The 15,231-nt window shown below is 51.2% G+C and overlaps 1 protein-coding gene across 1 annotated transcript in view; it reads left to right on the forward strand.

The window, feature by feature from the left end:
- CDH4 (cadherin 4) overlaps nt 1-15,231 on the forward strand; it is a 159,582-nt gene that overhangs the window by 17,942 nt on the left and 126,409 nt on the right. The window contains exons 4-5 of the mRNA XM_072943536.1: nt 6,986-7,212; nt 13,383-13,385. Of these exons, the coding sequence (XP_072799637.1) occupies nt 6,986-7,212; nt 13,383-13,385 (230 nt within the window). The remainder of the gene's footprint in view (nt 1-6,985; nt 7,213-13,382; nt 13,386-15,231) is intronic.

A 15,231-nucleotide genomic window follows, 5' to 3' on the forward strand; every position in this document is an offset into this window, starting at 1 on the left:
TCAGCGGGATTTCCTCGTGAGAAAAGCAGACCTCAGCCGCTTGGGAACAGAACTTTCGCATGAATAACCCCCCTTAGACCTGGAATTGCAGCCTCCCTCACCACCCGCTTCCTGATCTCCCCAGACACCTGCATCTCTGTTTTCTTGAACAAAGGACTGTGCATTCGTCCCAGAACCTGGAGAAATTCCTCGCCTTATGTGGGCTCAGAACCATCCTGAGACTTAAGCCTCGTGCTGCAGTCCCAGCGGGCAGGGGGCTCTGCTTCTCCTGTCGGCGCCCCAATCCTTACGCGGTGCCGTAAACATTAAATTAGGACACCCAGGGTTTCTCAAAGCAATGCTTGGCCGGGTGGGGGAGACGTGCTGGCAGACACGAGTCGACAAGCCCAGGGCCCCACAGGTGTCTGAGGCCTGAACGCCGCAAGTGGCCTTGGCCTGGCACCTCAGCTCCCAGTCTCCTCCTCCCTCGATGGGTACGAGCACACCGGCCCACGGGCACGACGCGGCCCGCACAGCCCCTGCTGCTGCCCCAGAGACTAGGCTGGAGCAGCGCTGCGTCAGGCCGCATCCCCCGGGCCTGGGCATGGGCGTGGCTTGGCGCACACCTGCGCCCGGAGCCCCCCCCCCCCACGGCTGGGATGCAGCGTCTTCCCACCCTCCCGGGCCCCATCCTCTGTGTCCTGCCCCCAGGGCCCACTCCGGGGCATCCCCGCCTCCCCCAGGGCCGCTGCCTGAGGCCGCAGCCGCCACACCTCCGAGGTGTGACTGTGCCCGTTTAAACAATTGGACTTAATTTCTCTCAGGATTCCTTCTGTCTCTTGTCAAGTGTGTTTAACACTAATGGAAGTAATTAGCAAGCCCCAGAGAGAGGCGGAGGCAGGTCTGGCTGCGGCATCGAGCGCCCGGTGGGCCCCATGTCCTGGCCCCTATGGAAGCAGGAGCTGCCTCCCCTGCAAGCAGATTCTCCCCGGGACGGCTCCGTGGCCCGCAGCTGGTTTCCACACAGGCACCTTCTCCCCGTGCAGCCACTTTCCTCCTCACGCTGAGCGCTGGGACCTCAAGGTCCCAGAGGGGCCGGTGCCGCAGGCAACCTTCCACCATCCCCACGGGGACCTGGGGAGGCCACAGCCTCGGGGAGCAGCCACCGGCACCACCCAGGGTCAGAGTTCTCTGCCATCAGCAGAAAGTTCTGGCACGAGGTCGCAGATGAGAACATTTTAAGATATTTGAGGGGCCCCCACCGACCTCACCTAGAACAGCCACTGGGCAGGCCGGTGCCGGAGAGCCTGCGGGGGAGGTCCCGACCCCTCCTCCCCGTCCGGCCCCCTCCAAGGAGGTTTGACATCTCTGAGCCTTGGTTTCCTCATCTGCAAAGTGGGGACAAAGCCGCCTGAGTGGCAGAGTGCCTGGTGCTTGGGAAACAGGTCACTTCCCAGAAAGCCCTAGACAAGATGGATAATCCGAATTTAAGTCAGGATGGGAGTTTTTCCGTATTTGCTGGTATTCGCTAACACGTTGAGGGAACAGTTTTCTAGAGAATCCCGTAAGATTTGTTTAACATTTTTTTATTGAGTTATAGTCATTTTACAATATTGTGTCAAATTCCAGTGTAGAGCACAATTTTTCAGTTATACATGAACATATATATATTCATTGTCACATTTTCTTCTCTGTGAGCTACCACAAGATCTTGTGTATATTTCCTTGTGCTATACAGTGTAATCTTGTCTATCTATTCTACAATTTTGAAATCCCAGTCTGTCCCTTCCCACCCCCCACCCCCTTGGCAACCACAAGTTTGTATTCTGTGTCTATGAGTCTGTTTCTGTTTTGTATTTATGTTTTTTTTCTTTTTCTTTTGTTTTGTTTTGTTTTAGAGTCCACATATGAGCAATCTCATATGGTATTTTTCTGTCTCTTTCTGGCTTACTTCACTTAGGATGACATTCTCCAGGAGCATCCATCTTGCTGCAAATGGCATTATGTTGTCATTTTTATGGCTGAGTAGTATTCCATTGTATAAACATACCACATGTTCTTTATCCAGTCATCTGTTGATGGACATTTAGGCTGTTTCCATGTCTTGGCTGTTGTAAATAGTGCTGCTATGAACATTGGGGTGCAGGTGTCATCCTGAAGTAGGGTTCCTTCTGGATATATGCCCGGGAGTGGGATTCCTGGGTCATATGGTGAGTCTATTCCTAGTCTTTTCAGGAATCTCCACACTGTTTTCCATAGTGGCTGCACCAAACTGCATTCCCACCAGCAGCATAGGAGGGTTCCCTTTTCTCCACAGCCTCTCCAGCATTTGTCATTTGTGGACTTTTGAATGATGGCCATTCTGGCTGGTATGAGGTGATACCTCATCATAGTTTTGATTTGCATTTCTCTGATAATTAGTGATATTGAGCATTTTTCATGTGCCTATTGATCATTTGTATGTCTTCCTTGGAGAATTGCTTGTTTAGGTCTTCTGCCATTTTTGGATTGGGTTGTTTATTTTCTTCTTGTTGAGTCGTATGAGCTGCTTGTATATTCTGGAGATCAAGCCTTTGTTGGTTTCATTTGCAAAAATGTTCTCCCATTCTGTAGGTTATCTTTTTGTTTTACTTATGGTTTCCTTTGCTGTGCAGAAGCTTGTAAGTTTCACTAGGTCCCATTTGTTTATTCTTGCTTTTATTTCTATTGCTTGGGTAGACTGTCCTAGGAGATCATTTTTGAGATGTATGTCAGATAATGTTTTGCCTGTATTTTCCTCTAGGAGGTTTATTGTATCTTGTCTTATATTTAAGTCTTTGATCCATCTTGAGTTGATTTTTGTGTATGGTGTAAGGGAGTGTTCTAGCTTCATTGCTTTACATGCTGCTGTCCAGTTTTCCCAACACCATTTGCTGAAGAGACTGTCTTTATTCCATTGCAAATTCTTGCCTTCTTTGTCGAAGATTAGTTGACCAAAAGTTTGTGGGTTCACTTCTGGGCTCTCTGTTCTGTTCCATTGGTCCATATGTCTGTTTTTGTACCAATACCAGGCTGTCTTGATGACTGTAGCTCTAAAGTATTGTCTGATGTCTGGAAGAGTTATTCCTCCAGCCTCTTTCTTTTTCTTCAGTAATGCTTTGGCAATTCTAGGTCTTTTGTGGTTCCTATAAATTTTATTATGATTTGTTCTAGTTCTGTGAAATATGTCCTGGGTAATTGGATAGGGATTGCATTAAATCTGTAGATTGCCTTGGGCAGTGTGACCATTTCAACAATATTGATTCTTCCAATCCAGGAGCATGGGATATCTTTCCATTTTTTAAAGTCTTCTTTAATTTCCTTCATCAATGGTTTATAGTTTTCTGTGTATAATTCTTTCACCTCCTTAGTTAGATTTATTCCTAGGTATTTTATAACTTTGGGTGCTATTTTAGAGGGGATTGTTTCTTTACTTTCTTTTTCTGTTGATTCATCATTAGGGTAAAGAAACGCAACTGATTTTTGAACGTTAATCTTGTAACCTGCTACCTTGCTGAATTCTTCCATCAGCTCTAGTACTTTCCGTGTGGACCTTTTAGGGTTTTCTACATATAGTAACATGTCTTTGGCATATAGTGACACTTTTACCTCTTCTTTTCCAATTTGAATCCCTTTTATTTCTCCCTCTTGTGTGATTGCTGTGGCTAGGGCTTCCAAGACTGTGTTGAATAGGAGTGGTGATAGTGGGCAGCCTTGTCTTGTCCCCGATTTTAGTGGGCAGGTTTTGAGTTTTTTACCGATGAGTGCTGTGCTGGCTGTTAGAGAATCCTGTAGGATTTTGGTGTCCTGAAGACTGAGAAATTAGAAGATCGAAGCAAATACATTAAGAAAAATGAGTCATATGTGCTAAGTCCCACGTAAAAAAAAGTAAGAGAAAAAAGTAGGAAGCAAACACGCTGATATTGCGTTGCTCACTTTTGTGGCCTGGGGCATGGGTGGCAGCAGTCCTGGGTGGCCCTCTCCCGGGGGGAAGTGTCGCATGTAGCAGGGTCACATCCATCTCCCCTGCTTCTTACAGGGGCTCCTGAAGGCCCACCAAGCTCAGGAACCTGCATTCACCCTGCACCGAGGCAGACAGTGCAGGAGGTGGCATGTGGCGTTTCTGGGCTGAGCACAAAGCGCCCTGGCTGACTGGGAACTCTGGTCCCTTTGTGCCTGGGGAGGGGCATTGTGGGGAGACCCAGCGTCATTTCACCCTGACTCTGTGCCAGCACTGTCCTTGTCCCCAGGGGCACTGTAAGCAGGAAGCCAGGGCAGCGCCCTGCCCTAAGAAGCTTGGCAGTCCTGGAGGACACGAGCAAGAAGCAGGGAAATCAGGAGTTCCAGGGACAAAGGGAGGGAAGGTGACAGAATCCAAAATGGGGTGACACGGTGGGAAGGGGCGGTAACCATGGGCTGTTTCAGCCTGGGGTCCAGTGACTTCCCTCTGACATGCGTGCCAAGCCCAGAGAGATGGGTGGGAGCTGGCACTGCCAGGAACCTGCAGGGTCCTGACCACACCGTCCGTCATGGTCCCGGTGCCTTGTCTGGATCCAGTCTGGGAACTTTCTGAGGCGGAAGGGCTCTCTCAGGCCCTCATACTGGGGCCACGGCCAGCCCCTCACCCCTCGCCCAACACCCCACTGGCCTGAGCAAGAGCTCGTGGGCATGCGACGGCCCAGCAGCACTCTGGCCCCTAAAAGAGGAGCGTGTTTACCCTGCAGAGACAGAAGCAGACTGAAAATTTTAAAGTAAGCAGGAGGCAGGAAGTGGGTTGAAGATGAAACAAAGAAAAAGTTGGGTGGAACGTGCTGTGGTAGGTAATTGACTCAGGGCCGCCTGCAACCAGCTACAGCATTGACTCTGAGCTTCCCGGTGGCCAAAGCAAAGAGGGAAGCCTCCTTAGAACAATTCGCAGGAAAAGACAAAGGGCCTCTGGGTGAGAGGAGTGATTCCTGCCCTAAGACGTCAGACGTTTCTTGGAAAGTCTGCCCTCTCGGAGCTCATTCGCCGTTTCTGTGGCCAGACACCGTGCTTGTGACCTTTCTGAGCAGCGTTCGCACATTGATCAATTAATTTAAACCCACGTTTGTTAGGGTTTCGTACAGGAGTTCATTTATTCAGTGCTAATGTGCCATGAACCCCCTGGTGTCTCAGAAGAATGTACTTTATGGCTCTTTCCCTTCGAAAGAGAGACTGCAGCCCAGCAGTGCGCAGGACGGCACCCTTCTGAGTTCCCTTCCTTCTGGAAGGCTGGCCCCCCAACTTCCCGTGGCCGAGCTGCAGCTCCTGCTTCCTCACCGATGGTGACGGAACCCCAGACAAGATGGTGAGACCACCTGGCAGACTGAGCAGCTCAGCCAAGCCTTGGTTACACATTATCCCAAAGCCTTGGTGCTCCCTGGTGACTGGAGGGTCCCAGGCAGACAGGCTGAAAAGACGTTATGAACACCTGCGTGGAGACAGCGCCGCTGGCGGCACCATCTTTCATGTCCTGAGGGTCTCCTGACCCCGACGGCGTCTGTCCCCTGACAGGTCCCAGGTTCCTGCGGGCAGTGCCCCACTTTCCCACCGGGGCACCTCCAGCATCTCTGCTATCTCTGATAGCGGCACCCACACTGCCCTCAGGGGCCCCCAAACCTCTGTGCCTATTTTTTTTAGATTACATCTGCACTGTCACTCAGTCCTGAAGAAATATGAACAGCCCCCGCCTGCTGCTGTCCAATCTCATTCGTGTTATTAGAAATTTGCTTTCAGAGAACAAAGGGCTTACTGATGTACTTGGCGCTAATCTCCCAGCCATCACAGAGCTGTCATTTTTATCTTTGTCAGTGACAACTGGGCGTCAGAAATGATTGATCCACTCAGTTTGTTGCTGATTTTAATTTGTTTACCGTTGGGGCGAACGGTACTATAAAAACAGTTTGGAATTTCCTGTCACTTGAAAAAAATGTGATTATTCCCTCGGTGGGGGGATATTTCCATGGAGCCACAGCCCAGGCGTCCCTTGGTGGCCCTCGTCCCCCCAGGACCCCTGTCTGTGTGGCTCTGGAGTCGGTACACACGTGGGAGTCCCTGGTTTCATCTCATTTAAAACCACTTTTATATTAAACCCACAAACGGGAGGTGCCGGGAGCCGGGGAGAGGGCTGAGTGAAGTATTTGAGACGAGGGAACACACACGTTATTTATTATTTCAAGGCCGCAACAACACAAGGTGAACACGGGGCGGAGAGGGGAGCACTTTTTCAAACGTAACAGCGAGGAGCTTCTTTTAGTTTCTAGAATAAATAGTAATTAAATCACGTAAGCTGTGACAATGAAATTGCTTCAAAAACCAGTCCTCCCGCTATAATTGCCGAGACACCCACATTGTTAAACACTAGGTAACTTTATCCGTCGTTTTTATCAGCAGAATGTGGCACCGCCCGTGGGCGCCTCGTAATTCCCCGGGGCGTTGGGCAGCGGCGGCAGAGGACACGGAGAAAATCGCCCCAGCGCACGCCCAGTGACGGTGCCCCCTCCTGCGGGGCTGCGGGGGCACGAGCGGCCGGGCGATGGAGCCCTTCGGGGGGGCTGGTAACTCGGTGCCTAACTCACGTTTGGGAAGCAGAGCAGGGTCAGCAGTCCGGCCGCCTCACGGGGAAAGCGCTTGGCGGCACCGAGGTCGCTGGGCAGCCGCTGCGGGGAGGGGCGTACTCGCCACCGCGCGCCGCCCGGCCCCGGCGCCGGTAGAACCCAGAGTTAGTCATTACCAGGAGATGCTGCAGAAATGGAGGACAGCTGTGTCTCAGACCTCATGGCAGGGTATCCGCTGCTTCCCGCCCCCTTTTCTAAGTCTTCAGCTAGTTCCCTAAGGGGTAGAGAGAAAACCCAACACTGAAGGTCGAAATACCAGTTAAACCGCTGCGTCCTAGAAGCGCTAGAGACCGAGGACCCTGCCGGGAGCCTGCCCGGCCGCCCTGACCCTCTCCTCCCTCCTCTTGCAGTCACGTTCAGCAGCTGTCTGGGCACCCAGGGGACGCAGTATGAGACCAACAGTGTGGACTTCAAAGTCGGGGCCGACGGGACGGTCTTCGCCGCCCGGGAGCTGCGGATCCCCTCGGAGCAGGTGGCGTTCACCGTGACGGCGCGGGACCGCCGGACGGCCAAGCGATGGGATGCAGTGGTGCGGCTGCTGGTGGCCCAGACGGCGTCCGCACACTTGGGACACAAGGTGAGGCGTGACCACGTGGGGGCTGGGTGGGCGCCCTTTCTCCCTCAGGTGGCCAGTGCAGAGGCTGACACCAAGTGGGCTGTGCTGGCCCAAGGCCCCCCGACCTCCCACCTTCCCCAGGCAGGGCTGCCCCCAGGCCAGTGCTTGGGCCTCCGCCCAATTTAATGCACAGCTGTCACCACCTTGACCATCTTAATACTCTTGAACGAGGGCCCCACCGTTCCATCTCTCACTGGGCACCCCTGCTGAGGCTGTAGCCCATCAGCCCCGGGGCTCCCAATGCCTGGAGGGGTGAGAAGTGCAACCGAGGCCAAGGGCTGGCCCTGCAAGGAGTGGCTGGTGCAGGACTGGTCCAGAGAGAGACGGGAGGGGGCAGGAGAGAGCGCTTCACATAGACACACCCCGGCCGGTGCCATCCAGCCTCCCCTCCCCGATCCCACTTCGTTTCTAACTCAGCTGCATGGACGGGAGGGGTGAATTCACCCTCCCAGGCCCTTACAGTCCTCTCACCCCTGCATGTACTGGGGCCAGACCTGTCAGCCCCAGGACCCTCACATTAGGTCCCCGTGTCAGAGAGAGACTAGCTCTGTCCACCTTTCACCCACCCTGTGTTTCGGCAGCTGCGCTGGCCTCAGGCATGGGGGCTCCCAGATCAGCAGAGAACTTGCAGCCCAGCCAGCCTGCATGACGGGTCCAGCTGCAGACGTCCGTCTGTGAGAAGGGTGGGCCCGTGGGGAGGGAGACTGTGTGCGGAAAGCCTTACGGTCAGCCTAAGGCCTTGGGGTCGTGGTGTCACGTCGTGTGTGTGGGTCACCAGCCAAAGCAGGGCAGGCCGCGAGGGACAGTGCTCCCAGGGACTCCCTCGCGAAGGGGCCCTGAGGAGTGAAGGTTACACCAAGTGGACCAGATCCCTTTCTAGAGATTTGCCCAAACCTTGCAGGACTAACGTGTGGTTAGTGGGAGACAGTCCGCAAGTTTCCCCAAACCTGTTTGACCAAGGAACCCAATTCATGAGACATCTTGCAAGGCAGGTGCTCCAAGGAACCCACTTTGGGGAAACAGTGTTTTGTCTTGTCTTGTTGTTAAACAAGGAGGTGGAGGAGGTTTCGTTTGGAAAGAGGAAGTGGTGCCGTGGTGGACAGGCTTCAATCGGGTGGTGAGCTGCCCCCGGCGGGAAGGAGGTTTTGAGCAGCCTCGTGGGTGCGCCCAACCAGGGGTCGGAGCGCGCCTCTATAGCTGAGCCTCGCCTTGGGGGTGTTGAAACCCTGAGGCAGACGGACGTGGTTTTCCCCTCCTTCCTGAGGGATTATCACAAGCCACGCCCTGGTGAGAAGGCGCGTGGCCCACGTGGGGGCCCCTCCCTGCAGTGGGAAGGCTCGCATCCCTGACTAGAGGCAGCAGCTGCACCTTGTGGGCAAAGGGCGGGGCTCCCGAGGGCCCACCGTGGGCCTCAGATAAAAGGCACTAATTCAGAATCTAATGACCCCTTTGCTCAGGCATGTTAATGAAGCAGTTTCTGATGTAGTTAATCCCCTGACCCTCCAACAAGGTGACTGCAGTTAGACGTTCCCCAGGAGGGCCCATGGCAGGCAGGCCCAAGAAGCACCCAAACCGCAGAACAGGCTCAGAGCATCCTTGGGGTGCCTGTGGGGTTGCACCTGAGTACATGAAATGTGGTCATGCAGGCGGCAGGCAGTCCCTGCGGCCTGCTGAGCTCGCCCCTCCCTGCTTATTCCATTGCTGTCGTTGCTGTGGCTCCCGGCTCCTCTTCCTTCAGACCCAAAGAGCCCTACCTGCCTCTCCTGGACCCCATCTAGACCCCACCCCAAGTGTGTCAGCACCGATCCTCACAGCATCTCCAGAAGTGGGCGCTGTCATTGTCCCCATTGTACAGGTGGGGACGTGGAGTCATGGGACCACTCGTGGCCTCTCTGCTGCATGGGAGAGCCAATATTCCGGAAAGGAGTGAGGAATGGCTTTCTAGGGACGGCCAAGCCCAGCGTCATAACGCAGCCTGATTGCCCTGAGCTGTCAGTTCGGGTCAAGGCTTCTCCAGTTCCCTGGCTGATGTTCTGGGACAAACCATACAACCTCTCTGAGGTTTGCTGCTCTGGGAAATGGGACTGTGATACTGCCTCCATCCCACCCAAGGTGGTGGAGAGGTTCATGTGAGTTTACATGAGGTCAGGCAGGTTGTAGGCTCTATGAGAGCCAAGCAGAAAAAGCAAAAAACACATAGCTCTCATTGCTGCCATTGGCTTGGTCCCAGCCTTCTCAGTCCTGTGGTCATCACGGCCTCAGGGTGGTGCCTGGGGAACAGGGAGGAAGGTCTGTGTGGGACACTGGGTCACTTAGTTGATATGCCCTTACAGAGACCAGTGCCAGCCTTTGAATATCGTCGCTCTGTGTAGATGGATTATGGTGATGCCAGATAGCTGGTGTCCTTAGTCACCTGCCACACTGCCAGAAGCAAATGTCAATCTTCTCCAGTGGAAGGTAGCATACTCGGCCTCATGTTATATCTACCTCCTTTAGGTACAATGTCTAGCACTCAACCAAAAATGGCTGGAGGGACAAAACAAGTTAAATAAAAATCAAGAGAAAGAGCAGGTGACAATCTAAGACCCACAGGGCTTCAGGTAATGGAGCTATCAGACACAGATTTTACAACTATTGTGCTTACTATGTTCAAGCGCATTAAATGCAAGATTTTGACAGAGGATTGGAAGGTATAAAAAGGAATTAATTGGACAATTTAGGACTGAAAAAATAACAAAAAATTAAGAGCTCATTGGATAGATAGAGCTGCAGATTAGACACAGCTGAAGAGAGAATTAACAAAGTAAAAAACATCAGAAGAAATACTCAGGCCAAAGTGTAAAGAGAGCCAGACAGAAAACACAAGCGGAAAGAGTAAGAGACACTGAGAAAATGATAAGAAGTTCTAACATGAATGTGTTAGGAATGTGAGGGGGAGAGATGACATGGAACAAAAGTAATATTTGAAAAGACAATGGCAGAAAATATTCCAAAACTGACAAAAGACATCCAGGCATAAATTAGAAAAGCTCCGTGCGCGCTAAGCAGGATAAATACAAAAAAACTACACTCCGGCACCGTCTTAATCCGTTTAATATGTTACAGCAAAATGCCGGGGGCTTACAGACAACAGAGATGCATTTTTCACTGTTCTGGAGGCTGGAAGTCTGGGTCAGAGTGGCACAGGGTCGAGTTCCCAGGAGGGGCGTCTTCCAGACGGCCACCTTCGGACTTCTTGCAACCTCATGTGGCAGAGAGTGCAGACAGGAGGCCGGCTCTGTCACGACCCTTACAGACACCAGTCCCACACGGGGGCTCCACCCTCGGGACCTCGCCGGACCTGACCACCTCCAAGGCCCCACGTCCTCATACCGTCACAGTGGGAGGTGGGGTTTCAGCACATGAATTTGGCCGGGGGGACGCAGTTCACAATAGGCATTTTATGGTAAAATAACTGAAAACCAAAGCCAAGGAGATACTCTTAGAAGGAACTGACAAGACAGAGTTTCCTTGAAAGAGTAACGATCGGACGCGAAGCTGACTTCTCGACGGCGGCTGTGGAGCTCAGAAGACAACGAGGTGGTATTTTTTAAGCGCTAAAAGAAAACAGAATTCTGTTGTCCAGTAAAACTGCCCTTCAAGAAGTAAAGGTGAATAAAGACATTTTTAAACAAACAGGCACTGAAAAAACCTGTCACAAGCTGTGTTCGTCAAGCAGAAACAAGACGACTAGATGTGGAAGACCCAGAACGGGGAGATGAGGGAGCAGGGGGAGCGCCAGGGCAGTCACGGCGTGGCGTCCGGGCGCCGTGAAGCAGACGGCCCAGTCGTGACGGGAGCGGCGCAGACGCCGAGCAAGGATAAGTGGAGCCAGAGAGAGCCAGGGTGCTTGCGCTGTCCTAACAGGGATGGAAATGCCAGACCAATGTGACCCTTGGACAAGACAAATCACTGAGGCCCGCGGTGGCAGATCCCTGACTCTAAACTGCACATGGAACATTGACCAAGGTAGACGATATTCTAGGTCAAAAGTACATCTTGGCTTCTGGGGTTACCTAAGACCTCATAGTGGCTAAACTAGAACTAAACTGATTAAAAAATAGATCTATTGTAATAACAGATATTTACTTCTCCTGGCATTTTCTCATAATTCTAACACTTACGTATGAAGACGTTGTGCTCTCGCTGGATAATTTAGCAGTGACACAGCACTGCGCAGAGGACAGCTAAATCCCTCTCATTCTACATATATTCCGGGCTCAAGTATTTTCACCTCTTCTTGTCTTCATATTTAGGCAATATTTTTTAAGAGCCTGAAATAATATAATTTGTCCCTTTCCTCGGCAATCGATGTGAATTTGCAAAGAAACATTCTTTCTTAAACAAAACAAGTCATACAATTAAGTCCTAACATAATAGATGGAAAAAGTAGAATAATAAAACTTAGCAATCCAAAAAAATGCAAGAAAAGAGAAATGGAAGGGCAGAGCGGGTGAGACATTTCTCTCTGAATAAGATAGATTTGCAAACATACTATTCATGGTAATAAATGAAGATAGATTAACTCTTGTAATTAAAAGGGAACAAATTGGAAGATTACACTTTTGCAGCTTACAAAGGATACATCTAAAAAGTGTGAGGACAGAGGATGTGAAAGCAGAACATGGTGGAGGGAACACCAAGCAAGTACCAACCAAAACACAGTTGGTGGGGCTTCTGTTAGTATAAGAGTCAAATCTCTGTGCGCTTGGTAAAATGACTTTGAAATATTTAAGCAAAAATTGATAGAACTAACAGGAGAAGTAAGCAAATATGCTATCCATGGTAAATCTGATTTAACATCTCTGCATAAATAACAGAACAAGCAGACGAAGCGTCGGTCCGGGGACGGACCACCAGGAGCTCGGGAAGAAGACGTGTGACCTTAGCAGGACGTATATGAAACACAGAAACCACCCGCTGCTAAATGCAGGTTATTCTCAAGCACACTCAGAACATTGACAAAATGAGCCACAGGCTGAGTCGTCAAGTGAATTTCAACACGCTTCCAAAGTTTAGAGTCAAAACATAGTTTGTGTTCTTACCCGAGAGCAATTAAACTAGAAAACCAATAACAACAACAAAAAATAAAACCTGAAAAATCCCCATGGACTTGAAGTCAAGTAAACACCTTCTTACTAGCCCTTGGGTAGAAAAGAAATCATGTGGAAACGAGAGAAGGCTTTGAACCGAGCAATGAGCCTCCTGGGCTGCGCCTGAAGCCATGCCAGGTGGGCCTGGTTGGCCCTAAATACATCTACTAGGGGATGACAGAGGCAGGAAATCGGCGAGTTTAACATTCATCTCAAGAAATTATAAAAGGAATAGGAAATGAAACACAAGCAAAATAGAAGGAAATAGTAAAACCAAGCGGAGACAACAGGGAAACAGGAAGGGACAGGACCAGCCAAGACAAAAGGGGGCTCTTCACTAACCTGGAGGCTGAGTTTAAAAAGTAAAAGCGCAACTAATCCCCATCAGGAATGAAGGAGGACGCGGTGACCGGCGGCACGGGCACCGGAAAGGTCACCTGCGGGATTAGGGAACGTTCATACCAATATGTTTGAAAATATACGTGAAACAGATGACATTTTAGAAATGCACAGTTTACCAAGACTAACACGAAAGGAAAACCTGAGCTGTTTTGTTATGACTAACAAAACTGTAACTCACAAAGGCATGCCCACATCATCGTGGCCCCACTGGTAAGCCGCACCCAAACCCTAAGGGGTTAAAGCTCACCTTACGAGGCGGGTCGCTTCCCCAGCCAAACGGGCGCCCGTTGAAAACCAGCAAGAACTTCGCCCAAAGCCGGCAAGAACCTTGAACACACGGTGAGAGACAGAGGGTCGTTACATGCCAGTCCGCGCGTAAACAAAAGGGGGGAGTAAGCAAGACACGAACTCCCTCGAATCCAGCCGCGTTTGCGTGGGTAAGTTACCGCCACATTGGTCTGCCCCGAGAATGCAGGCTTCGGTTTAACACTTGAAAATTAATCCAAGTAACTGAACGCAGAATGAAGGATAAACATCACGTGATCATCTGAATAACGCCCGTTAAATTTAACTTCCACTCAGGATGAAAACATTCAGCCAGTCAGGAAAAGAGGAGACCATTCTTAATCTCACGAAGTCCCATCTACTGTTGGCATCCTCAAACCTTCCCTGACGTCAGAAATAGGGCAAGGACACTCTTACGTCACATGCCAGAGCTTCAAGCCAGTGAGGTTAGGCAAGAGAAGGAAATTGGAGTACACAGAACTAGCGTTATGTGTACTTTATGTGGTTGTGAATGCAGAAAATCTGAATCTGTAGATGACTTTCTGGAATTAATGAATGATGTCGGATGCAAAAGCACCTCTATGGACCAGGAATAAACAGAAAATAAAACTTGCAATTACAATAGCATTAAAATGAGCGTATAACTAGTTATAGACCTAACAAAACATTTAGAAGACCCTGTATATTACTGAGAACAATTAGAAGAATTTCTTTTGGGGAGGAGGGTATAGCTCAGCGACAGAGCGCATGCTCAGCATGCACGAGGTCCTGGGTTCAATCCCCAGCACCTCCATTAAAAATAAATAAATACATACATATACCTAATTACCTCCCCTCCCCCCAAAAAACAAAACAAAACAAAAAATTTCCTTCAAAACAGATGGATGTGCCCTGCTCCTAACTTAGGAGACTTAACGTTGCAATGATGTCAGTTCCACCGAAATGTTTCTATGCGTTCAGCCCCTTCCCAAGAAAAACCCCAGCGTGTTTTTCCTTTGCTTGTTTGTAGAAGGGTTAAGGTCTGACTTTAAATTTTTAGACAGACGTACAAAGGGCCAAGAGTAGCCCGGAACAGCACGAAGACGGGAGGCCCTGGTGCTCAGACATCAAGACAGACGAGTAAACCACAGCAGCGTCCGCCAGCCTCACCGCCGTCGGCATCTGGGGCCCGATCGTTCTTGATGCGGGGCGTCCTGTGCAGTGTGAGATGCTTACCAGCATGGCTGGCCGCCACCCGCCAGAAGCCAGCAGCACCCCACCCCCGTCTGCAACCAGCGCTCTCTCCTGTCACTGCCAAATGTTCCCTGGGGGCAAAGTTGCCCCATCGAGGAGCGCTGGATTACAGCAATTAAAGTGGTGCCGTCAGCTTGCAGAGCAAAAGGAGCAGAATGGGCAGCCCAGAAGACACACTCCATGTTTTATAAAAGCACCTTCATGGAGGTTTAACTTTTACGCAACAAAACCCGCCCACTTCACGTATGCGACCTGACGAACCTTGTCAAAGGCACCCGGTGCCAACCCCAGACGCTCTGAGTGGTACTGGCCGCAGAGGCCGGCCAGCGACAGCCCGCAGGCCGCGTCTGACCTGCCACCTGCCTCTGCAGCCTGCACGCTAAGAATGGCTTCTGTGATTTTAAGTGGTTGTGTAAGTTCCTATATTAATATCCTCGACTTTGCTTCTTGGCCTGCGATGCCTAAAATATGTAACCATCTGACCCTCTGACAAAAGGTTTGCCAAGCCCTGCTTAGGACAGTGGAGGGAGGACCGCTTTCCATAGGAGATGCTGGGCCAGTGGGGCACCCTTCAGGGGACACTGAAATGACCCCCTGCCCCGCGTCACACCCCAAAATCAGCCCGAGGCGGACTGTGAATCTGAGCAGGACGAACGGGACAATGCAGGAGGCACGGGGAGTGACGCTCTGGGGGAGCCGACGTGCGAGGAGCGGGAAGGACAGGCACACGGGCAGGAAGACGCAAACGCGAAGTCCGGACGTGGAGGCGCGGGGCAGGGTGCACACCGCACACGGGGCCTCTGAGGAGGCTGCGCGGGGACCCTGCGGGATGTGGGGGGGCCTGGGGGCAGGCGTTCATTCTCTGATCATTCTGCATCTGTTCACTGGTGTTTGAAGCACTTTTCCACGTGTCCTTTCTAAGTCACAA

Source organism: Vicugna pacos, chromosome 19 (genome assembly GCF_048564905.1).
Source record: "Vicugna pacos chromosome 19, VicPac4, whole genome shotgun sequence".
NCBI classification, from domain to species: domain Eukaryota; kingdom Metazoa; phylum Chordata; class Mammalia; order Artiodactyla; family Camelidae; genus Vicugna; species Vicugna pacos.